The sequence below is a fragment of the Rhinolophus ferrumequinum genome, chromosome 6, assembly GCF_004115265.2.
Source record: "Rhinolophus ferrumequinum isolate MPI-CBG mRhiFer1 chromosome 6, mRhiFer1_v1.p, whole genome shotgun sequence".
Lineage (NCBI taxonomy): Eukaryota > Metazoa > Chordata > Mammalia > Chiroptera > Rhinolophidae > Rhinolophus > Rhinolophus ferrumequinum.
Genome location: NC_046289.1, coordinates 46,292,636 through 46,318,992, shown reverse-complemented (window position 1 = coordinate 46,318,992; position 26,357 = coordinate 46,292,636). Strand labels below are relative to the sequence as shown.

Sequence of the window (26,357 nt, the reverse complement as noted above, 5' to 3'; positions counted from 1 at the left end):
CTCTTCATTCCTTCTTCACATGTTTTTTAGATCTCACACTACTCTGATCTTGCTCATATGTGATTTTTGTTCTGAAGAATCTGTTTAGGTGCCTCTTCTCCTATGCCAGATGGCTGAGGAGGTGTTAGCATCATGGTGCTCAGCTGTAACAGTCCTAGGGCCCTACAAAAATGAAAAATGAGGAGCTCCAGAGGCAGCCATGAGGGATTGGTAAATCAAATTTTAATTGCTGCTGATATAAACAGCAGCAGGGGTTGGGATGTGATATTGCTGCTCTGCATGAAACCAGTAAGGAGGCTATAAATCTTAGAAATGTTCATAGCTAATAATGTTGTATTCTATAAAAAAGAAAAGGAAGAGTGAAGAAGTAGCGGTCTCAGGCTCCATGTTCACTCTTCCCCATCTGTCGACAGTTGTTTAAAGCTCATCTGTAAGTAACCAAAAAGGCTTTTCTTACCAAAAACAAAACAAAACAAAAATCCCTTATACACCAGCTAGAACTTACTCATCTTCTTTATTTATGGAATATGAAGTCACATTACAAAGGATCCTGGCCATGTTTTCTGATGCTCCTCAGGAATGAGCACATTGCGTAAGAAGGCAGCTGTATTAACTTGCTCGCTATATACTCTTACAAAAGAGGAGTTTGACTTTAAACTGCTAGTCACATGTGAGAGAATGAAAACTACTCCAAATATATGCCCCTCCAATTATTTCAGCCAACAGAGGTTCAGATGTTTCATTTCACAAAATAAGACCGTGGTTTATAACATAATCCTAACTGTTTTATATAATTTATTGACAGTATCCATATCCTCAGAGAACTTAATGAGAATAAATCTGTTCTTCTAATATTATATCTATAACTAATATCTGTTAGAGATAGTCTCTTCAGTTCTCTCTAGGACTTTTTTACTTTTTGTGACATTTAAGTAGAATATTTAAGCTCCTAAACTACTATACAGATCTGTCAGTTCTCAAAAACTTTAAATGCTTAAAAAATATCCAGACATTTATAGGCCATTTGGTGGTGTTTTGAGTTCTATGATATGTGTTCAATGCAATTACTTCCTTCATGAATGCTCTGTTTTGCCTGTTTTTAAAAGCCGACAAAATTGAAAATGGCAAGAAATGTACATAAAACACTCATGTACTGTCAAGCTTAACAAAACCTTGGACATCTGATCAGCTATTATTTTCATTTTTACTGAAATATGTATGAGAAGTCTGGTTTGATTCTACTGTCTGATTCACGTGTACTTGTTTATATTCCTTCTAGCTAAATAAATAACTCTGAAAGAATTAAGATTTCTGTCTAAATAAAAATAGTAAGACATTATTCAAAGGCCTAAAAGTCACACTCCACCTCTGTCCTCAAAGCAATGCACTACTTATCTTTTGAACAGAGAAAAATGTTAATTCCTGACTGCTTCAGAAATGCTTCGGCTGTAACAGGAAGAACACAGCGCACCTTACGACTGCTGCTCAGTACCTTCTATACCCACTGAAAGCAACCAACCGAGTGACAGACGTGAACATGGGGTTGTTGGGTTTATTTGGGAATTGCTTTCCATCATTAACACTAAACTCTGTGGCTATTCTTTTCTGGAATTTAAGGGCTTGGATTGGTATCTACAAGTTGATGTTGTAGAAAGGGTCATTTGCCAGTTTTGGAGAGCAACGGAGTGCCTAGGAGCGAGATGAAAGCACAGCATGCCGACAACTACAGCATTCTGCTGGTGTTCCTGCCCCTGAAACGTATTCTCGGCAATGTAGGTACATATGGGTTATGATTAGGCGTATCAGCACAGGAGCTAGTTATACTAAGCAAACCAGTAGAGGAAATAGGCATGTAAATCCTCCCCTCTTAAAGATCATTCATGCACACGTGTCTATCTAAGAAGCTATCAAGAGCATCCATGGGTAGAAAAGTCATTCAGCAAAATCAATCTCTCTGCATTACTTGAAAGACAAAGGTCCACATGGAGCGTGTAAATCCCCAAAGGTAGAATCAGGAATCTCAAGCAGTGGGACTTCCTTGGGGGAACGCTTTAAAATCTTCAGTTGTGATTGTATTACCTGCGTGGAAATGCTTGGTTTACCATCCAGGAGGTGGGTGTGGAAACAAGGAAGAAGCAACCCAGCATAGCATAAATCAAAGGTAAAGCTAACCAAAAAATACTTCAGGGAAAACACAGAAGCCTGTTATAAAAAGTCAAAATCACCACCAGTGCCTAGGGCAGAGGAAACCAATTTCTCTCTTCCAGCAGTCACGTGGCAGGGATCAATGGACAGACAGTGGGGAGAATGACACCAATGAGAGGGCAAGAAAAGAAGTCTGAAAGCCCCTCAGATGCCACCCCATCTATGGGGTGATTTCAAATTCTCATTGGAGAAAAAGCTACTGTTCTGAAGCAAAGGTAGGCAGGTGTCTTTCTCCTGTTGTAACAAACAAATCATCAAATCCTATTCTTTATATAAAGTTATTTTGAAAAATTAATTTCGATTATTCACAAAGAACTTTATTTCACTTTATGGCTCCCAAAATACTTTAAAAGTTGCCTGCCATCTATACAGAACATTTTGGCCTCCCATGTCAGTCTTCTAGACTCACATATAATATAATTAACAAGAATGGAGACTGAATGGTACCAAAGGTTAGCAATGAACACACTAGATTACGTTGTCTTACCACACTTCCAAGACAATTTTTTTTTTTTTAAAGATTTTATTGGGGAAGGGGAACAGGACTTTATTGGGGAACAGTGTGTATTTCCAGGACTTTTTCCCAAGTCCAGTTGTTGTCCTTTCAATCTTAGTTGTGGAGGGTGTGGTTCAGCTTCAAGTTGTTGTCCTTTCAGTCTTAGTTGTGTCGGTCGCAACTCAGCTCCAGGTACAGTTGCCGTTGCTAGTTGCAGGGGGCGCAGCCCACCATCCTTTGCGGGACTCGAGGAATCGAACTGGCAACCTTGTGGCTGAGAGCCCACTGGCCTATGTGGGAATCGAACAGGCAGCCTTCGGAGTTAGGAGCATGGAGCTCCAACCACCTGAGCCACCTGGCCAGCCCAAAATTTTTTCTTAATGTAGTGGGGATAAATGAAGAAGAAAGAACGGGGCACTCAGAATGGTAAAGGAAGCATCTTAAAAAACTTTAGGGGTGTAATGAACCTTAAATATGAAATAAAAAAAAGCTGGTAAAGTTATTGAAATATATACTTCAATAAAATTAAAGACATCTTTCTATTAAGCTTATGACATAGAACCAATTTTCCTATGCCAGACAGGGGTTACTCCATGCAACCTGTCACATGTGCTACAAGTGACTTCCTGTACTCTACATACTTGATCACGTATCAGGGATGTTTGAAAATCACTGATAACAACATGGAAGGGATTATTACCAAGCTCCATGCTATGGAGCCCGCAGAAATGACAGTATAAATTCTGTGACGCTCTGAGAAAAGTCACGAGAACAGTCCTAGAGGTCTGAAACTCTCTCCTCAGATCCTGCCATATTCTTACTTAAAATGGTAGAAGATACTTCCCTTAGAGAATCAAAATTTATCTAGGTAGGATTACTCTAGAATCACCTTCCTACAAGAAGTGCCTCAGAACAAAGGGTGTCTGCTGAAATACAAAACATTAAAGGACGCACGCAGAGGCCGGCCCAGTGGCTCAGGCAGTTAGAGCTCCATGCTCCTAACTCCGAAGGCTGCCGGTTGGATTCCCACATGGGCCAGTGGGCTCTCAACCACAAGGTTGCCAGTTCAACTCCTCGAGTCCCGCAAGGGATGGTGAGCAGCGCCCCCTGCAACTAAGACTGAACACGGCACCTTGAGCTGAGCTGCCACTGAGCTCCCGGATGGCTCAGTTGGTTGGAACGCATCCTCTCAACCACAAGGTTGCCGGTTCGACTCTCACAGGGGATGGTGGGCTGTGCCCCCTGCAACTAGCAACGGCAACTGGACCTGGAGCTGAGCTGCGCCCTCCACAACTAAGACTGAACGGACAACAACTTGACTTAGAAAAAAGTCCTGGAAGTACACAGTGTTCCCCCAATAAAGTTCTGTTACCCTTCCCCAATAAAATAAAAAAAATAAAAAATAAACAGCTTTAAAAAAGAAAAGAATGCATGCAGACAGAAGAAAACTTTAAATAAAGAATAGAGAATTAAGAGCAAAGGTGAGCAGCAGTGACTAGGTGACAGAATGGGAGAAACTAAGAAAAAGTTTGTACTTTAGTTTTGCATTAGCTTGTTTCAATGTCCCCCTTGGATTTAAGATACCAGAAATGATGAGAGCCAGTCGCATTCTACACTGAGCTCTACGCTGGAGGATGGCAGGGCAAGTGTGTAATTTCTACACCTGAGCTCCTGCGAGACAGCAGAGAGCAAGTTAGGAAATTACACACAGTCAGAAGGAGGCAAATTATCTCTGAACAATCTCATCTGTCCTTTCAACTACTAGTACACTGAACCTCGCTGAAAATGAAGCACTGTTCTGTAAAAGGAAGGGAATGAAGAATTAATCAGCTTTTGCTTTTTTTTAAGGTTACTGAACTTGAAAAAAAGTAATAAAGACATTTATTTTATGAAGATCTCTGCCCATCTTGGTTAGTAATTTGGCCTAATCTCCCCTTTGGAAACGCTATGCTTATAACAAGCTTCATTCAGTAAGCACCACAGCATTAAACCACAACATATTTTTCTGAGGCTGTATATTCCTTAAATCTAATCCCTTGGAGTCTAGATACAAATATACAAATAAATCTGAACCACTCTTTTACCGGGGGCACATCTTCTTTAGAACTCAATATGATTCGACCCTTTTAGGTATTGTTGTTTATTTCTTGTGTGTTTATAAGGTACTGAGTTAGTTTAAATATGGTTCTGGAAGGATGAGGGATCAGCTTTACTGATCTTTGATTCACATTTTCCTGTCTAGTCAAACTGGAGAATTTGCAAGTGAACAGTTCATCTAATAGAAAACTACAAAGAATAAACTCCTTTCCTTAAACATATGCAGCGTATGTAAAAACAAGTAAGTAATATATTGGGATTCAGTGTTATCAGGGATAGGATACCATGTCTGGTAGAGTTTAATAGCTCCTGATGGCTAATGGGACCCTCCATTGGTTCTAACCTTCTAGGCGAAGTACCTCTTCTTCACATGCCCACAGAAAACCTACCAATTAGATTGGTGCAAAAGTGATTGTGGTTTAACAGGTTAAAAATAACTGCAAAAACCGCCATTACTTTTGCACCAACCTAATAAAAGGAATCAAGGGGAGAAAATGGCAACTATCAAAATTGCTGAACCGCCATGGTAGCGTATGCCTGTGTAGCATTTACCCAAGTAAGGATTGTCACAAGCGTAGACTCAGTTCTGAAAGAGCAGGAAGTGTGTTGCTGCATACATATCCCAGTCAATGCAATATTCTGTATTTATCATATTGAACAAAACCTTCCACACTGAATAAAACCTTCCACAGTACCACATACTGCACTCCAATATTACGTCTCTGGATACCAGCAGAATGTACTTCCTGACTGAAGGTGATCACAAAATGCAAGGAAAGCTTTGCAGGTAGAAATAGGCAGAACTATTAAAGTTTTCATCCCCTTCCTGAGGGATGGTAATGCAGTTCTTTGGAGAGGAACCAAAGCCGAAAGACTTACCATCTTTGGAATTGGGAAAGGACAAATACCAAGGGGTAAAACGACAGAAAAGACTAACCTATTGGGATCTTTCTAAATGGATTTAGCTTTTAGGAATATTTACTTGATCCAAATTCATGATTTACTTACAGTTTTCTAGCTGGGTAAAATTAATGTTCAAAAATATTGTTCTGGTATTAAAATAGTTTTAAAAAAATAGCTTTAAAGACAGATTCAACATAGGTGAGTTTAAATAGGAACTACATTTGGGATCTATTACTACATCTAGGAACTAAACAGTACTCAATTCAATATACCTACAACCTAGACCAGCAAAGCAAATTTTCCCTAAAAATTCTCATCATGATGGAGAACTAATACAATCGCTTGAACTTACCTGGCAGCAAGAGCCTGCCAAGAGCCAAGTTTTGATCATATCACCCCTCTGCTCAAAACCTTTCATACCTATTCCCTGCTGAAATTAAAAGTACCAATTCGCCAGCCCAGCATTCCAGGAGCTTCATTAAATGGCTCCAACCTATTTTCCTAGTCTTGTCTCCTTTGTTCACACCATGTATTTTAGCAAAATGGAGCTAGCTAACTTGTTGTTGCCCATATTTTTGCTTGGAATGCCTCTTTGGTTTCCACTTAATTCTTCCAAGAGCATTTCAAATACAGCTTCTTTCGTGAAACTCTTTGTCATGTTCAGACTAGACGTAATGTCTCCGTCTCATAATCCCTGATGTTAACAATTTGTTACTTGGGAGGCTTATTTGTTCTGCAAGTGTTATAGTAGTCTGGCTACCTGGCTTATCTGCTTGTCAGTTCCTTGAGAACAAGGACTCCTTACTTATCTTGGTATCCCCAGGACATACTTTCACATAGTAGGTTCTCAGCTAGATTTACTGAGTCAAAGTTCCTGAAAAAATATAGTTAATATCTTTCACTCTTGCTCAAGGAGAGATTTTACTTTCTTTTGCTGATTTTAAAACTTGAAGAAAATTGGTCTAAAAAATCATACTGCTTCCAATCCCTAAAGTTATAAAAGGGACATATTTAGCTGCAATTTTTTATCTTAAAAAAAAAATAAGCAAACAACCCTAAAGATGGAACAAAAGCTATGAGATCACAGACTAAGACACAGTGTAAAGGTTGAACAGACACTAGAAATCCATTTCCCTACCGCACACAGAGCAGAAAGAATTTTACCCAGCAAGGATTCAGAATCCTGCTGGGAAGGAGGTGTAGAACTTGCATTAATGTGGAGAATTTCAATCCCTTAGCAGCCATGGGATACTAAAAATACTAAAAGGGAAAAAAAAGATAAATCAGAGAGACCTTCAAGATTCAACTCTTCAAAAGGAAGCTTACTGCCTTTCAGATGACATTTCCTAATTATATATAGTGGTTTAATGACCTTGCACTAAAAAGTACATTGAAACTCATTGTACTTTTACTTAGGTACTAGGTATAACATCATTTACCACCCTGGCAATTTAGGTTTTCAACCATCTTTTTTCTCCATACTTTTAAAATCCATTCAAAACAGTAGCATTGATTATGAATTCACTGAAGCAACAAAGGCCAAAAAAGGAAACACATGTTTTAGTTTAAATATATTCCAAAACACATGAACAGGCAGATATATTGATTAGACTTCACTGACTAGTTAGTTTATTTTTTCCATGCCTTTTCTATTTAAATACATTTTTCATTATAAGGTGATATAACCTCATTATAGAATAGTTTGGAAAAATATTACCCATACTACCTCTTCCAACACTACTTCTGTTAATATTTTGGCAATGTTTCCTCACACTGATTTTCTCATCTTCTCTTTCCTGAGGGGAAATCATGAGGTATTTCTAAATTTGCATTTTGGTTTCCTCACTATAAAAATCATAAGCACTTTCATGTTTCTACAATTTTCTCTAAATATCTTTTAAGTGGCTATACAATACTCCACTGAATAAATGGATTACAATTCACTTTATTATAACCCAGTTTATTCTAAAGGATTTGAGCTGGATCCATAAGCATTCCCTTATAACTGGATAGATGGGTCATTTCTAAAACTTCGCTACAAATGACATTGCGACAGTTTTATGCATATAACTTAATCTGTATCTTGGGTTGTTTTACTATGATTGATTCCAAGAAGTAAGATTATTCTATCAGAGAGGAAAGTAATTTATCAAATTACTTTCTAGAGAATGTGTAACAATTTGCAAAGTCAAGAGCAATGTATGAGTGTCAGTATGTAGGCCCGACTATACTTTTTAAAAAGGAGGTAGAGAAAAAGTGCAAAAAGCCAACAGTATTCTGTTGTCAAATCAGAAGTCAGTCAAATTATAATTCTTAGTCAACTACTCTGATTAAAGCATGTAACTACGGACCCAATTAGTGTACAGTTTGCTAAACCCCATCTTTTTGCCTACCCACTCTGTTTTATTTACTTTCTAATACACAGATTTCCTTCCTTTACACACATTTTTCTTACCCGCCATGCCACACATTTTGCCAAGAGTATGTACTTGTTGGTGAGTCTAACTATATTTGTGCACATACTTCACTGTATGTACATGTGTATATGTACTTCTGTATACTATTTTTAACCTATGTACTTTCACATGTGCGTCTACGAGGTAAGTGTTGTCGCACTTTATTGTAGAAATGCCTGTGAATGTAAACAAGTGAGGAGGAGCAAGCAGCTAATCTGATAGGTGATAATGACCGTGTGTGTGCACACCGGCATATATGTATATGTTTATTACTCTTTGCTTATTTATCTACTGGGGTCCTCGTTTTTCTCTTTTATTACGATATAAAGATAAAAATCATCAAATTCACTTCCCAATCAGTTACCCTTTTCTTTGAATGTTGTCAAACTTGATATTGTTGTGCGTGTTTGCCTCCTCTGTCTTTAGGCTGAGAGAAGCCTCTCATATAGATTGCTAGTTTCCCAAATCATGGACAATGCTGGATGGATGACATGGCCTTCTCTGGAGTGGCCTAAAGCAAAGCTGAGTCTTCACTGCAGGTCCATCTCAGATCTAGAAATGTGAACTAGCTCTACAGTTCACCTGGGTATAGAGACAGAGGTGGAGTGGAGGTGCCAGTTCATGCCCAGGTTAACTGCAAGTCCAAATTACGCACCCTTTCTAATGAGCAAGGAAAAACCAGCATTGGCAAGAGCTGCACACTAGACTGCAGGTGAGACCCAAAGGGGGCTAGCCTATACATTCTGTATGTCCGGCAGATCCTTTCGGCTAACATACTCTGACAGGCTCAGGTTCTCCAGAGTAGATGCTTCATGTAAGGCACCTGGCTACATCTCAGTGCCATTACACAAACCCTAAGAAATGCTAGAATGCCACATCACACCAGTAAGAAATGGCAACCCCGCTGTCTTTAATTTCAGTATATACACGTAAGCAGAGAAGCTACAGAATCTGAGTTTAGCCACACATAAAGGGAATGCCTGAAACAATGAAGAGCCAACGCATACCTGATTTCGTAGAGGCTGTTGTTGTGACGGCCGATCCCTGTGTGTGTGGCTTTCTCGAGTTATTGCAGATGCACCAGAGTCTACATGAACCGACCCTACTGGAGTAGGCTGGAAAAATATAACAAAAAGTCACATGGGGAAAATAGGTCCAACTTAATACCTCTGCAAAGGACATCATTCTAATTCTAATACAATAGAAGTCATTATTATTTTCAGCCACCAAGGGCAGTTTCAAGTCTTCTTGTCTTCTCAGTTTGCTTATCTGCAAAAAGCAGGCAGCTTGGTCCTCAATAGTTCATCGGAGAGTAGCTTCCCTTTGAAAACAAAAACAAAACACCCACCAGTGATGTTCGTTAGCATGCTCTCAGGCCCTGTGGACGCTTGGCCAGAAGAGCAAAGTCAGAAGTCTCCTATGGTGCTGGGTTCCACTCCTACAGAAATCAAGCACCTTAACCGCTTAGGTAGCACCAGCTTCTGGATTATTCAAATGAAACTTCTTAAAAACTGGCTTAAATTCGGGTATCTTAGAATATACTGGTCATAATCTTAAAAATGTAAAGGGATTTACACCTACTTCCTGACTCTAGTAAGAGCAATCGATGGCGTCACCCTGAAAAGGCTGGTAAATGTAAAGTCTACAGTCAGAGGAATGGTTTTCCATCGATCGAAGCAGAAAGTCTGACAAGCAAAGGGGTGAGGTAGTGCTGGCGTGAGGTGAGCAGTACAAAGAGGATACTCACAATAGGCCTCCCGACCCAGTCGTAGGCGTAGTCAAAGGTGTAGCCTTTCCTTTCAAAGAGGTCAGTGAAGAGGGTCCGTAAATACTCATAGTCAGGTTTTTCAAAGAAGTCTAATCGTCTGACATACCGCAGGTAGGTTGCCATCTCCTCTGCGAGGGAAGAGGTGAGAAGCCATGCTCGTTAGCTGAATGCTTCCCATGGGGAGAAGCTCTGGGCCACGCAAGGAATAGTACAGACTATGTGACACGGGAGTTTTCTTTGTGGACCTAATGAAAGTGACAAAACCTATCTTAGTCTAAATAACAATAAAGAAAATGGGGAAGTTTTCTGGACCTTTGTCTAGAGATACCAAGTCAGTCTTCACCTGCTATAAAGCTTAATCACATTGGCTAGAGTGTCCTTTTAGCATCCTACCTGGAAAGTTTTCACAGAGCGCTTCAATGGGAGTGTTCCTTTTGGTGTCACCAATTTTTTGATATCTCTCTTTTAATGTGTCAGCCTGTAGAGAGTAAAGAGACGTTAGCTGGAAACGGGTGCTAAGTATGAGCGGTCCAGAGTGTTTGGGGACACAATGGTTGTCTCACTCAAACTGGCAGGACTTTAGTTAGACAGTCTCAATTGTTTTTCTAGCACTAACAAATTAGAAATATAATAGAGATGATGTATTTAGATATGTACAAAACATCTGCTCTGCCCCAGAAAGTTTTACTCGCAAATATATTTAGTAGTCTCAGATAAACATCATCAAACGTAATGTGACGAGTGGCTAGGAGGAAAACAAAACTCATGTAGCAATATTTTCAAAATTGCAGAAGCTTAGTAATCTCCTGTGGCCACTGGGGTTCAAAAGTGATTCAGCTTTCCCCTTCTTAGATCAGCTCTATGATAAGACTGAAAATATTGCTAATCTAAGTGGGGACAGATAAGATAGGTGGCTCCACAGCATACTTATTGTGAAATTGAATTTTTTAAAAAAGAACAAAAAGTCAGAAAAAAACGCCTTTCCCCAATGTGGTTCCAGAGGAAGAAATGTTATCTATGATACAGGCATGGCTAACAGACAGGTTTGATGTGTGTCAGTGGCTCAAAGCAGCCAAGTTTGGTTTGCTCAGGATGGTAGACAAAGGGCTTCTGGAGCTTGGACCATGTGACTCAAGGGATCACCGTGAGGCAGAGCTGGCCTGCTGCACCAGCTTTAAGCAATAATGTTCTAAAGTAAGCTGGAGAAATTTTATGTCTTCAACTACGACAAAAATGATTCATGGACTGTGAAGAAGTTTCAAGCAATTAATGATACGTACACGAATGCACTGTTTGGCTGTATGACGAGCAAATATGGTAGGAGACTATTTGATAACTGTCAGTATCAATGAGGAGATATGTATGACCAGGAGAAGACAACTGAGGAGATGTTAAGAGAGGAATTTAAGGGGAAAGAAATAAAATCTTTCCAAAGGGAAGGGGTAGAAGCCTTACTTTTCAGGCCAATGTCCTAGAGAGCACAGCAAAATCGATCATTTTTCCCTTCTGGAGGGGCAGGGGGTGTAGGAGTACCCAAAGATGCTGAATAAGTTTCTTTTTGTACTAACACGTTGAAATAAATTCCTTCCAACTCAAAAATATGTCTCACACTGAACTATTTAACGGAACTTAGAATGGGTTAGAAACTTATTATTTCCTAATCTATAGCCAGAGGCAGAGAGTAATTATAATAGTTATAATTAATAGTTAACGGTAACACAAATGTACTGCAGTGACACCTACCTAAAGAAGGCTATTTTAAACTGCATGTCTCATAAGGAATGGTTATTGTCCGCACAGGCATTTTTCCAATAAAACCCTTGAATAGCAGTGTTAAACCTGGATTTTCATTTTAGTTCAGGTGGGCACTTAGCCTATGCAGGATGAAGAAGTATTTTCCGCTTCCCTTTAGGGGCACACCAGCCCTGCTGGCCTTGCTGCTAAAATGTGCAGCAGCTGCTGACATCAATTTGTTCCAGAAATTCCCCAACACACTGGGAACACTCATCCTGCTACATAATGGTAATGGAGGAGGAATATAGACAGGAAAAGTAGTACTGGCAAGGCTATGAGGGAACGAGGGAAGAGATTATGGAAAATCCCAAAACACGGAAGACGGATTCAGAAGGGGAAGAAGACAAATGTGAGCAAAACAGAGCTTCCAAAGCCCAGGGGAGCATTTACAACATAGACTAATGTAAGTGGTCACTGCTTCTCATCTCTGTAGCCAATCTTCCTCATTGGGCTTCTCGCAGACATCAAGTCAGCAACCCCTTCATTGACAACTGAGTATTGAAACAAAGCCCTCCACTGAGCAATTTCAAGGATACCTTGAGTCCTTGCCAGGGCAGGCTGCCTCGAAGGAAATACATGAACATATGGCCTAGGGCTTCCAAATCATCCCGCCGGCTTTGCTCTAAAAGGGAAGATAGATCACACATTACATTTGCAGTTATTAAAGCAGAAAGGGGCTCAAAACCAAGCAGTCCCTTTAGAAACCCTTCTGCTCTGGAAAGGTTTAGTAATTCTTTGTATGTCTAAACCAGGGATAGTATTTTAGGTCAAAACCAAAAAACAATGTGCACCACCTTTGCTTAGCTGTCACTGACAAGTAAGTATCAAGCGAAAAGAGCAAATCCTAAACTAAAACTAAGTCCAAATCACTAAACAGTGAGTAACCACCCCTCACTCAATGCGGTCACATTCCCGAAAGTAAGATTAATTTAAATGAAATGATTATTTTCAGTATATGAGCTACAATTACCCTTGGTTACCATCAGGGAAAGTGGGCAGCAGATCAAGCAGCTGAAGCTGTTCAAACAGTCCATTCTGGAAAGGCCTGTGAAGACTCAAGCTGCAGAATGCCCAGCACATATGCATTAGTGCTTTTTATTTGCCATAAAAAATTAATAAAAAACTATTTTCAAAACTTGATTTGATGTAAGCAAACATCAACGCACAATCTCTCAGCTCCATTGTATGTATACCAGATTCCAAGGCCACCTTAAGAAAAAATTTAAGTTTATTACTAAGGTGCCCTTTATGGGCACATAAAACAGGATCCCTGGGGGCGGCCGATGGCAAGCTCTTAACAACAGGAATGCTGGTTCGATTCCCACATGGGCCAGTGAGTTGTGCCCTTCACAGATAGATTGAAGACAACGAGCTGTAGCTGAGCTGCTGGTGGGGAGGCCGGATAGTTCAGTTGCTTAGAGCGTGATCTCTTAATAACAAGGTTGCCGGTTCAATTCCGACATAGGCTGTGCCTTCTGCAACTAAGACTGAACACGGTAACTGGACTTGGAGCTGAGATGCGCCCTCCACAACCTAACTAAAGGACAATGACTTGACTTGGAGCTGATGGGTCCTGGAAGAACACACTGTTCCCCAATATTCCTCAATAGAAATAAAAAAAAATAATGAAACAGGATCCCTGAATTCTGGGAGCTTGTCATATAAAACAAGTTGCTGGGTTTTTCTTTCTTTCAATTGGAAAGATTAAAATGGTAATGAATTGCAGAGTAACACCCTATATCTTCTTTGGTTGTCAGACTGAATATAATTAGTACATGCCTCCATTTCTGATTTGCCAATTATGGTTCATTTCAGGCATTTTATATGTTTATTTTTCCAAATCAAGCTTAGGGCTTTATCGAAAGAAATTACAGAAGACTAAGGGGCTACCTTAAACTTGGCTGTGCTTTCATTGTGTAGAAAGTAAAGTCAAAGAGAATATAGAAGGCAGGGAAAGCTACTTAGCCAACTCAAAATACAAAAGCACAACGTGGTTTAACTGTGGCCACCAATTTTAGGCAATTTGCATGAAAAAGAGTGAAAAGTATTCTACTGGGTAGATGAACAAAAAGGCAACTTTCTAAATTGCCACCTAAGTAGATTTTTGAAAAAGTGGTCACCAATGGGAAAGGGAGGCACCCAGAGTTTGAGACTCTGACAAAATATGTAAATAACATAAAATTAGTTGATGCACATCAGTTGATATAATCTTAAATAAAATAGAACAGGAAGACCAGAAGCTTTTGTCTACATAGCTTGCCTGAAGGATGCAATAAATTTTATACATAACTGAAAACAAAGTCATTAGACAAAAACAGTTTGTTAACAGAGCTTCAAGTTACACAAAAAAAGAAAGAACAAGCAAGGTGAACTGAGGCCTCCAACAAAGCAGGGCAGACAGAGAAACCACCCTGCAGGTAGGTTCTCACACTGCATCACACCTACTCATCATCACCTCTCCATTTTTATATTCACTTCCTGTAAGGAGGGCCCCTCGGTAATAAAAAATTCACTGGACAAATGATTGCAATTTAGTAAGTTGAGGACTAGAGGGCGACATTTCCCACATTTTCAATATTGATCAGCTCTGCAGGAAAAAAGGCCAACTTCTCTCTTCAGAGCAAAGCCAATTAAAATGAAATTTAGAAAGAAAAAAAAAAGTGTGTGTGTGTGTGTGTGTGTGTGTGTGTGTGTAAACACCTTTAAGTCCACAGGAATAATTAATAAAGTAACTTTCAAATACTGACAACCATGAAAAATAGCTGTGGAATATGGGATAACAGTGGTTCTAGAGTCAGGTCATCTAGATCTTGGCTCATCCTTTCCACTAATTTAATCTATGTGAAATTAAGCATGGCTAAGTCTACTTTGGCCTAAGTTTCCTCATCTGAAAATAAAGTGGTTGATTTAGATAGTCTGAAAAGTTGTTTTCCAGCCAGCTCTAAACTAACCCATGATAATGTAATCCATTTAAGGCCTTTTATGAAAAAAACAGAGGGCGAAAAGCAGAGCCATGCTTTATTTCGTATTTCTTTGAACATTCCACATTCATCAAAGTCAGTATTTCCACACACCCTTGTTACTTCATCATGCAAGACATTTTCACTTTCAAAGAAGGTAAGGTTTCAACACCAATGAGACCAGTAGAACAAAAAATTCTTCTACACCATATAGGTTTGCTTTCAACCAATTAGAAAGACATGCATGGTTTACATACATCACATCCTTGATTTTGGGTCAAATATATTTTGTTGTATTAATAGTAAAAGGGCTAGGTAACCCAGTGTTCTCACCCTAACTTCAACCATGAAAGAACATTTAATGGGTTGTCTTAATCAATGGGGGAAGGTGGCTAATTGGATGTGGTAATTTCGGGCTTAGAAGACATCTTCCCTTGTTCTCTTCCTTCGCAAAATTAATAGGCAATTCTTTCCAAGTCATTTGAAGATACACTTCCCTTTTTCTTCATTACAACATAAAGGATGCTACATATTTAAAAACCAATAGGATTCGACTTCCTACGTAAACTTCGCTGGTTTGAGACTCTGGCCAGAGTTTAAAGGACATCTGACAACCATCTATATGTATTCTCTCTAATACTGACAAAATATTGTGACTGGTTGGATCTGACCTGAAAAACTCTGGAACTAGGAAGTCCAAGTTTGGATATAAACTCAGGAAAAGTTCCAGCAGAAATGGCTATCCACACTAAGAGATGAAGGAACTCAGTCTGACAACAGTAGATGCTTAAAACATTCTGTTGAATAAATGATAATTATTATTATAGAGTCTTTACTATAGAGCCAGGCACTATACTAAACATTTTAGATGCATTGTCACAGAACCCTCTGATATAAGGTATCGTGCCCATTTCATAGATGAGGTAACTGAGGCTGAGGGAGGAAGGTTATTGGATCAAAATCACATAGCTTTAAGCGAAAGAGATAAGATTTGTATTTCTTTTTCTTAATGATTACATTGTATCTTATACAAACACAACTCGAGTACCCATCCCTGTCTGTCCTTGTTTTTCCTGACAAGAACAATAAAATTAGAACACGAACTGCTGAGCCCAGGAAGCAGGCACTTGGAAGAACAATTTCTAGAGTCTGTCAGTTAAACCAAGCAATTATGGCTTTATTCTTTACAACACAGTCTGTCTCCTTGTAAAAGGGAAGTAAAAAGGGAATACGGAGCACTATGCGAGACCTGTGTTATATGTTACCCCTTCAATCCTCAAAACATCCTTGTGAAATATTACTCTCATTTTAGAGATAAAAGTGACAAAGATAATTAGAAGCGGAGGAGCTTCTAATCTAATTTTAAAGTATTACATTTAGTTAAGTGAGGATTTCCATGTAGTTATGGACAACATTCTGACAGCATTCATGATTTCAACTCAAGCTGTACCACACTACTTCGTAATGTCGTTTTTACTCTTCACTAATACTAGAATCGCCATCTGAATACCTGTGCAGTTCACTCCATGAAGCAACTCTGTAGCTGTTTATTTTAGTCTTTAAAATACTTACTAGTGTACAAGTTGATTAATATTCAAACACCTGATGTAATTAACTATGTGTCTAGGATTATGGAATCTGGTTCTATTCTGCTTACAGAATGTAGATGGTATCTTTCAAACATATTTTTTCAATCACCTTGGAAACTTTTCTCCAAGTAGAATCTTCCATGAAAGAGCAACATATAAACAGATAAAAAGGGAAGTTTTACTGGAGATGTTGGTGAGGGGCCGAGGAGCCTGCCTACTTTGCCTTCCTCCGTTCTTAAGGCTTCTCTCTCCTGGACTAGTCCCTCTAATTTAAAGTAAGGCCTTCTGCCTTGATCGGAGCTTCTGCAGTATTTGCACACACAGTCAATCCTGAATAAAATGCAAGACTCATGGAAAAGCAAATATATTTTCACTGAATAAGACACAGGCTCTTCCTTGAAGAACTATCACGGAACTGTGCACAGTGAACAGCAGCCTAGCCCGTGTGTTAGTGAAATGCTCCCTCCCCAAAACAGGTACTAGCCTGATGTCCTACATAAGGTTATTTGTATCAAACTAAATAAAATGCTATGACTTTAATACACTAATTCAAGTACCCACACTGCTAAGAAATGAAGAATTTAGAAACATAGTATAGTCGACCTTTGAACAACCAACACAGGGGTTTGGGGTACCGACCGCCTACACCGTTGAAAACCCGCATATAACTTCTGACTCTGCCAGACATAACTAACAGCCTACAGCCAATTAACATGTATTTTGTATGTTATATTATATACTTATATATATATATATATGTATTCTCACAATAAACTAGAGAAAAGAAAATGTTTAGAAAATCATAAAGAAAAAATACATTTATAGTATTCATTGAAAAAATCTGTAAATGGATCGTGCAGTTCAAACCTGTGTCATTCAAGGGTCAACGGTATAAAGAATTAAAATCCTTAAATTGTTAACAGAATGCTCAGGAAAGTCACTAACTTACCATCATAAGTTCTCAAGGATAAAACTCACTTACCTGTGACGCAGTAAGAATCACAAGTTGTAATACGCAATGGGGTAAAAATTCCTATTAGAACAAAAGGTTGTTTTAACGACCTGCCCCTTCCAAGGAGCAGAAAATAAACACACCTTTGCCAAGATGCGTGTTGATAGACATGTATCTTGCAGTTCCAGTTAAACTTTTGTGCTCCCTATAAGGTATATGTTTTTTGGTTTCAGGGTCAATGTATTCCTTGGCCAGTCCAAAGTCTATAATGTGTATAACATGTTCTTTCTTATTGCCTTGCCGGCCAATCAGGAAGTTCTCTGGCTTGACATCTCGGTAAATGAGATTCTTTGAGTGCACGTACTCCATTCGAGAAAGCTGAAAGAAAAACACATGATGGAAATACTCCAATGAAGTCTACTGAAAAAATACATAAAAACATTATCTTTTATCAGCCCTAAGTTTTAATTACTGAAATGAAAATAAAAAACTCATTTCTTCTTCACTACCCAGTCACTTTACTCTTGTAAACAAGAAAACATTTTCTGATATGAACATATACATAACAAATATCACAATAGAAGAGTGCGATAGTACAGTTCAGCTAAGATGATAATATACAGTTTTACCTCATGTTACAATTTGCAAATGATGAATAATATTAGGTGTTCTTATTCTACTTCAGAGAGTAAGCATTTGGGAGGCAAGAAGTATTCCCAGACAGGGTATCGGAATATGCTGGCCGCCTTTGAAGACAGGTGGCCGCCACATTCACCTCCTGCCCACACCTGCCTGTCCTCAGTTGAATAGACTCCCCAGTCCAGCTCTCTTTGTTGCAGAAATGAGGGAAGTGAGGCCTATAAAAGTTAACACTGGACTGATATCAAGGAGTTAATTATCAGCAGAGCTAGGAGTGCAGTTTATATGTGAATGGAAAAACAGTCCAAAATAACAATCAGAATTATTTCAAAGTTCATTAAGTTCATTTCTATCTACAAAGCTTTTCTACTTATTCAGTTTAGAAAGGGAAGCTCAGATATTTGAATTTTAGACTAAGAAGTCAAGGTCAATTTTTCAGCATTTCCAAGTTTTTGCTGTAAATTTAGACCTACATCAACACGTCAGACCAATAAAAATGCATTTGCATTCTTTCCGAGAGGCTGACAAGCTTCTCAAAGGAACTGTCTTAACTGCTCCTTAAACTGGTAATGACATGCAATTTGGCAGGCGCTGAGAGAGCTGCCTCTTCAGCGGTGTCAGTCTGAGAACTGGAGGCCAGAGAATTAAGGAGGATTCTTGGTCACACAATTTTGGAATCTGATTGTCAGGGCAATGGGTTACATTTCCAGTCTTTTCTTGGATGCAACAGTAAAGGGAGAGGGAGGATGTGACAAAACCTAACAGGCATGTGTTTAAAACCTATAAATAAAACATCTAAGAAATTACTTGCATTTGTACAACATCCCCTAGTCATCTTCTTTTTCCCTAATCTAAACGATATACTTCCACTTCAGCTAAGGGCAGAGTATTGCTCCAAGGTGCGAACTCTCAGAGCAAAGGGCAGAGGCAGAGGACTCACCTGGATTGGCCCTTGCTGCCCTGGTCAGAACACTATCAAGCCTATGCGTGTGCATTCACTCGGTGTCACTACAGCTGGTAAACCACCAAAAGGGACATGAGGATGTGGCTGCAGGACCCGCCTGTCCTCCTGCAGAATAGCAATGCCAACTTACCAGCTGGATGGCGATCATTAACACAGTCTTCAGAGTAAAAGTCCTGTCACAGAGGTCAAACAAGTCCTCCAAGCTAGGCCCGAGGAGCTCCAGCACCATGGCATTGTACTTCCCACACGGTCCAAAGTAATACACCTGTGGGAGACCTTCACCTGAAAGCAGAGGGGACATGGGATGCGAATAGGGGGCACAAAAACCAAAAGATGAGACAGTCACAGCAGCACTGGGTAGATGTAAAGAAAGTACAGTCTGTGAGATTTCCATTTTCTTCCCTAGTCCCTCCTGGAGAACTTAAACTGAGCACAACAGCTTCAAAGGGAACTAATGATGAGTGGGAAAGGCTAAGTCCTTTCACAGTAGGTTCAAATAAGCAGTTATTTCATACCAGAGAGTCAAAGACATTTCCACTGCTATGTAAGACAGAGAATGGTCCCTGATTCTTCACTGGGTCAGAGTGTAAACTACTCTCCCCCAAGGAGGCCCAAGAGATCGCATGATTATTAACAGTTCAAAAGATGGCTCTCGCTGAGCTCAAAAGGCCCAGCTAACAGACCCTGTTGCATTCGCTGGTTTCATTTGCACTTCCTATGCTTACTGCCAAAGCCACACATGGAGCTGTTGGCAACTGCTGCCCCAAGGACAACTCAGTCTGCAGGGGTGAGGTCACAGAGGGTGCAGCCTGGCCTCTTCTCACGGCGAGTCTTGGTAGTTTCCTGTTTTCTATTATTTGGAGCAAAGTCAACAGATAGGGTTTGGTTACTGATAAGTAATTATGAAAGAAATAGGGGGGGGAAATACAAGTCAGGGTTTTCCTCTGATTTGAAATTCATCGCTAGAAGAAGCCAAAATCTAGACTTTCTCACCGAAGTGGCAGCTTGTGAATGAATTTCCTTCTTAAAATGTACTGTAAATATGAGGCACTCAGTAAATGTGACGAATGAGGACTCAGAACATTGAAAAAAATCTGGTGTCATAGAGCAGAAACACTTCCATCTTACACAATAATGTATACCATGGTTTACAGTTGTATATGCTGCAGATTACTGCTTACAAGTTTTTTCGAAAACAAAATTCTCTGCATCTTCGTATCTCTTTTTATTTGTACAGCTAGGATACAGGCAGAGGTCATTATATCTGCTATGATCTGAATGTTTGCACCCCCCACCCCCAAAGTTGAAACCTAAGGCCTAATGTGTTCTAAGACTTGGGGCCTTTGGGAGGCGTTAGGTCATGAGGCAGAGCCCTCATTAAAGAGATTAGTGCCCCTCCCCGCCCCCCAGAGAGCTTCCACCATGTGAGGACACAGTAGGAAGTCAGTCGGCTACAACCCAGAAGAGAGCCTTCATCAGAACCCAACCGTGCTGGTGCCCAGATCTTGGACTTCCAGCCTCTGGAACTGTGAGAAATAAATTTCTATGCTTATAAGCCATCCAGGTTGTGGTATTTTGTTGTAACAGCCTGAATGGACGAAGACATATGCACTACCTAATAACCTAAGGTGCCAATCATTCTCTCCAGGATAGGTCTTACATACCTGGAGTTGGTATGATTCATTGCTAAGATATGTGTTTAGCTATTTCATGTGCTGCATCAGGCTATCTTGTTCCATCTAAAGACTAAACAACTGAGTGTTTTAATAAGTTCATTCCTAGCTCATATCATCTAATATATTATACTCTGCTCCTGCTAGTTCCATAAATATCCATTGAACTGTCCTTGTAGTTATTTTGATTCTCCCTATCTCCAAAAGGAAACAGAATTTAATTTGAAATGTCTTTCCCCCGCCCCGCGTTGTTTTGAAGAACTCATTTTTCAGTGTATTTAAAATATATAAAACCTAACAGCTGTTCCCAGCGAGTCCAGCTGAGGAATCCGAAGTAGAACACTATCGTGGAGATTCATTGTTTTTATTAATCAGACACATGGTAATTGTAGTTTGGGATCTTTTACATTTATATCCTATATAATAGTTTTTGATGTCACTAAAATTTGATTTTTCTAGTGTAAGTATTATATATTCTTCAAAACAGGTTGAGGCAAATATGTTGTTTGCCTGCCTAATAGCCACCCTTCCTTCTTTCTTAATAATAGAACTTCTAATTATAGTGAACAGCAACCTGCCCAGTTATAACTTTCCAGCCGCCCTTGATAATAGGAATAACAAGTAATATGGAGGCAGAAATCACTGGATGGGATGGTTCTAAAAAAGCTCTTTCAAGGGAGATGACTCAAGTTGGAGCTATGCCCCTTTGATGGTGGCTGAAGCTCCAGAAGCCATCTATATATGTTGGTAACTGCAGTTTAAAAGGTTAAAAATAATTGCAAAAACCGCAATAACTTTTGCACCAACCTAACAGAACCATAAGACACCTGCAGGATGTAAGATAGTGCCAAGAATGGATGAAACAACAACAGAAGAACCCGAGTACCTGATGGCTATGAAGTAACCATACCAATGTTGGACTTCCCTTCCCTCTGGACTTTTTTAATCCAAAAGAAAAATCAATCTTTGCCTTGACTTAACTACTGTTATTTGGATTTTTTTTCCACGCTAAATCTAATACTAATTAATAAGCAATTTATTCATTTAGTCGGTTAAATTGCAAATCTGGGTACAATATCCTCCTCTGAAGTAAAGCTAAAAGTCAGGCCTGCTTAGAAATGTAATATTAGTATAACTTCCTAGACTTGCTGCCAATACTTAAGGACCAGTTTAAATGAGACAAATGAACATCCTGTTCTTGACAGTCTTTAGTACCAAATCTAGGTATCTCTTGTTAGAAATTTCCATGTTTACAAAGAAGTCACAAAAGCATTCTGGGTGATGCCTATAATTTCTAACTGTGAGTTACATTACTCGTAACCCCTGCCTTTAACTTCAGATATATGAGAAGTTCCTGCTGGCTGCATTATTGCTCCTTTTATTAAATACCCTAAGACCTCAGAATACCTTGGCAGGATTTGGGATGCTCAAGGCAACTTCTCAGTTACTGCGTGGCTTTAAAGCTTTTCTCAAAGATGGACTAGGTCCAAGATGCTAGTATGAAAAGGGCTCAAGTCAGAGTCTTGGATCTAGTATTTGGTTGGTTCTGCTACCAATTCTAAAAGAGGGGTTTAGAATAGTTCCCTTTTAAATCCAAAATTCTGACCACAGCTGACATCTCCTTCTAGCTACTTTCTGAGTTCCTCTTTGTAAAGCCATAGAACCAGTATGAAAGCAACTCGCCTCCATGTCACATAGAATGTGTGTGGTACACGTACAAATGTAAGCAGAGAGCGGTACTCAACTAGAAGTGTGTCAGTTGGAAACATCTCTAAAACTTGAAAAAAACAGATGCAGTGATTCCCTTCAAACTTACTAAACCAAAATTTCTGATAGTGGATGTCAGCACAGATCCACAGGTGATTCTGAAGTGCAACCTCAGCTGGAAAACTCTGTGTCTAGAGGGCAAAAATAAAAGGCATTTCTTTGTTTTATGACTAAAAACATATGAGGACTCAGAAAACATTGACAGAGCAATTGCTTTCAGAAGTTCTGTCACATCAGAAATATTAGACTCAAATACCTTTTGAAGGGAATCATTTTAAGGCTATTTAAAAGACTTGTTTAGAGCTTCTTAGATATTACAGAAAATGTGCTGCTGAGTATAAAAGCCTCTTTGGGAGATGTAGCCGTAATTTGTTAGAACTACTTGTACAGAAAGATGCCCACGCAAGTTCCATTCTGTGCCTAGTTTCTTGCATGACTGCCCATTAACTGGCCAGTGCTGGTGGTGAAAGACACAGAGAGGCGCACTGAGAAAGTCTTGTCTTTTTGGTCACAGATTACTGCAAGTAATTTTTTATCACCTGGGCTTCATTTACATAAGAAACTCTTTTACATTTTATTCTTCTTTTGCAGAGCCATCTCTAATTCCATTGCTTCGGAAAATTACAATTAATCAACATTATGCTGTGAAATCCTTTAGTAAGACTGGGTATGAGGGCAAAGCCTTAAATACAACACAAGCTACACACATGGTAAACAAGGTGCTACCTGCACGTAAATATGAGATACTGGAAATGAAGTGGGAGAGGTAGGAAAGGTGGACATGCACTGAATTCTCTGATCCGTGGCATTTCAGAAACTAAGGTAGTTTTCTAATCTCTCATCTGCGATGGAAATAAAGCACTAGTAAGGTCTCCCTCCTAATTTGGTCAGCTGCATAAAAGCCTAGAAATTAAAGAAGTGAATCCTGAATTTTCCTCTTCTAAAGGATTTCCAATAGATTTCATTTAGCTACAGGTTACATCTCTTATAAACCAAAACTGCAAGTTTATATATACACTGCACATGTTACCTTGTATATTTTCGTAGGGTAGTATGAAACAGCTTTTCCATCCACCAATAACATGTTCTTATAAATCCTGCTGGACATGTGATTCACACACATATCAAGTTGCACAGAACAGGAAGTGAGGTGAACATCACTACAGCTAAGTTTCAGTCTGGCATAAATTTAACTTGGGTTAAACACACAAAATCAAGGATAATGGCTTCTTTATCATCCAAGCTGTTACCTAAAAAGATTCCACAATGCATTATGAACAGTAACTACTCTAAGTAGAGATATTTTTAAATGCACATCAGGCTGAGAACTGAAATAGAACCACCTTGAAGCTTTTGGTAATTTGATCACATTATTGCCTAATAATTAGCCTTTCATCTTTTTGAAAAACTAAATTACCTAGCTGTGAAGCAATTTCAAAGTCCCATACCTACATTAATATCTAGATATAAAAAATAACATCTATATGAAAATACTCTATGAAAAAATAAGCGTATCTCGGTGATCACTGTCTTCTAAAGTCAGGGCCGGAGAAAACCTTTAAGGGCATAATGACCTTGGCAATTCACTTCTTTTATTTGTTTATACAGTTTTTTAATTTGTAAAGAGAATACAATAATTTTTGTCCAGTCTTAAACTGTCCTTGGTCCCATTAGTGGTAGTGGCTTCCAACTACTGAATGTTCTTTATTGTTTGAGACAATCAGGGAATTACTTACATATGGGGAATTATCATCAATAATATTAAATAAACCCACTTAACAAAAAAGAAAGAATAGGCAGATAAACAGGTCGATATTTCATAGGAAGAACTGAAAGTGGAAAATGAAAGCAGTGCTTTTAAAACTCAGGAAATAACTACAAAACAATGCATTATTACAAAGACAAGACAATACATGTGTTTCTCTTTTAAGAACAAAATCCCTTTCATTTTTCTGACTCTGAAAAATGCCTCTTTACAATATGAACCAGTTCAACATACGAATATACTCAACATGCTGGTTTAATAACAAAAACAGCTAGACACAGAATTAAAGCATCAGGATTATGTTGTCTATCCTATAATGAAAAATGTTTTACAATCATCTTATTCACAGGCCTCTTGGGAAATGGAGTATCTCTAGACATATATGCTGCTAACATAAGCTCACATTTGTGTGGTGGGGGAAGAGGAGGCGAGGAAAGGCAAGTGCAGTGAGACACAGAAACTGAGCTTTTCTAGTTTCTCTATCACACACATAATTACCAAGTGCCTCGAAGCAGGTTCAAAGTTTTATTTATCCAAAGGAGTCAAGAAAGAAAGCTCAAGATAGGAGGACAGATTCGTTCTGTAGTAGATAGCATGTAAGATAAACACTATTTAAAAAGTATTTTGTTTAATGGGGGTGGGAGGGTGGGCTGGGGATGGGGGATTCTTTCTCCTTCCAGAAAGACAAACTCAGCTCAGAACTGGTAAATTTAAGGAATAAAAACAATGTCTCTGAAAGCTTTCCACTTTCCTCAGTAGGGCAGTTCCTGTGATTAAGTTATGAAGACAGAATTTCAAAAGCTAAGAGATGCCCAATTCTTCTTAACACACATCTGAATAATAAAAAGTCAAGGAAGATCTAGCAAGCATTTAGAAGGAATGAGAAGGAAAAAAAGAGGTCACTCCAAGTACAGTGAGCCCCTTTCTGACAATGCTGCCCCACTCCTGTTACACTTTCCCCATCCACGCGTCTATCTTGCCTACCACCTCCAGAAGGCTGTCTGAAGGCTGTCTTAACTACAATGTGTTAAGTAAGTTTGTGTCCGTGACTAGCTAGCACTGGTCCAAGCATATGGTAGATAAGGGTAGAATAAGCACAAATTAAACAAATAAACAAACACAGCTCAGTGAAAAGCCACTTGAGTTTTCTATTTGGAATGTACAATGCTTGCCTCAAAATGCTCACAAACGTAATACAAAGCAAAACAAATTAATCAGATTTTAAATGAGCAGGGAATGCTAACACAGTTGATATTTCTGAGTAGTTCTTGTTTGAATTCCATGGGAATGACTAAAAAAAAAAAAAAAGTTCTGTCGGGCAGTCTCAGTAAGAAGATTCCAAGTAATTCAGAGTTGTAGTTCTACAGTGATTTTATCCTGTGTGTTTTCTTCCATGATGGTAATTATGGTACCTGCAGTTTCATCTTGCTGTTCCTATATGTACATGAACTATGTAGAATTACTCATTTAAGTTAACAGCAGTGAAAGTTACACACAAATAAATGTAAATGTCTCCCCCGCTCTCAAAAAACCACCTGCCCATCCAAATAGTTTAAATGACTAACAAAATTAGTCATCTAAGTCATCTAATGTGCAAAGGAGTCTAATGACACCTTTCTTTTTCTTCACCCACTCCATTTATATGTAAACAAACTCTTTATTTTGGTCCTAGCAAACTTGGAATTATGTGATCTTTATATTACATAAGTAGCCCTCTTCTTTCTTACTTAAATCTTAGTCATCCCATGAAGAAAAAGGGAAATTCTAGTAGTAAGTCCATTTTACGTAGAAGACAGAGACCCTGAGAGATGGTGCCTGACCCTACTTAGGTAACAGAGTTGCCCAAGTAAGAGAACCAGCTCTCTTAACTGCAGACTCGCTGCTCTCTTCTTTACACTGAGCTGATTCTCTGCTTTTACACTGATCCTCTCTTATTTACACTGATTCTCTGCCTCTGTTCTTCTTCCCTTTCATACATGTGGTTGCCAAAGTTATTCCCTACCCCACCTCTTCCAAACCACATGCCTTTTAAGTTAATGTTTACTTTTTCCAGCAATTCTCTGTCACTCTTCCGAGATGTAAACCTCCCATCCTTACTACACAGGCAGCTCAACCTGTTCTAGCCACGCCGTGGTTCCCATCTGTGTTGTATCAGCTCCATGTACACTGTCTTCCCAGATTTCCTATCATGTGTCCATCTCTCTATAGCTCTTGAGCTCTGTGAATTCCAGTCACTGGTCTGGAACACACGCCACCTGGTGTATTACCTATTTAAATTATAAAAGTGATATATACTCATTTCCAACAAACATAACAGCAAACTAAAAGC

At 39.1% G+C, this 26,357-nt stretch overlaps 1 protein-coding gene across 5 annotated transcripts in view; it reads right to left on the bottom strand.

Annotated features, from left to right (window-relative positions):
- CSNK1G1 (casein kinase 1 gamma 1) overlaps window positions 1-26,357 on the bottom strand; it is a 154,933-nt gene that overhangs the window by 17,525 nt on the left and 111,051 nt on the right. For all 5 annotated transcript variants that reach the window (XM_033108343.1, XM_033108345.1, XM_033108346.1 and 2 more), the window contains exons 5-10: window positions 18,954-19,105; window positions 17,364-17,598; window positions 12,256-12,341; window positions 10,319-10,403; window positions 9,905-10,053; window positions 9,165-9,272 (exon numbers count right to left, since the gene is read on the bottom strand). In XM_033108343.1, coding sequence (XP_032964234.1) covers window positions 9,165-9,272; window positions 9,905-10,053; window positions 10,319-10,403; window positions 12,256-12,341; window positions 17,364-17,598; window positions 18,954-19,105 — 815 coding nt within the window. The remainder of the gene's footprint in view (window positions 1-9,164; window positions 9,273-9,904; window positions 10,054-10,318; window positions 10,404-12,255; window positions 12,342-17,363; window positions 17,599-18,953; window positions 19,106-26,357) is intronic.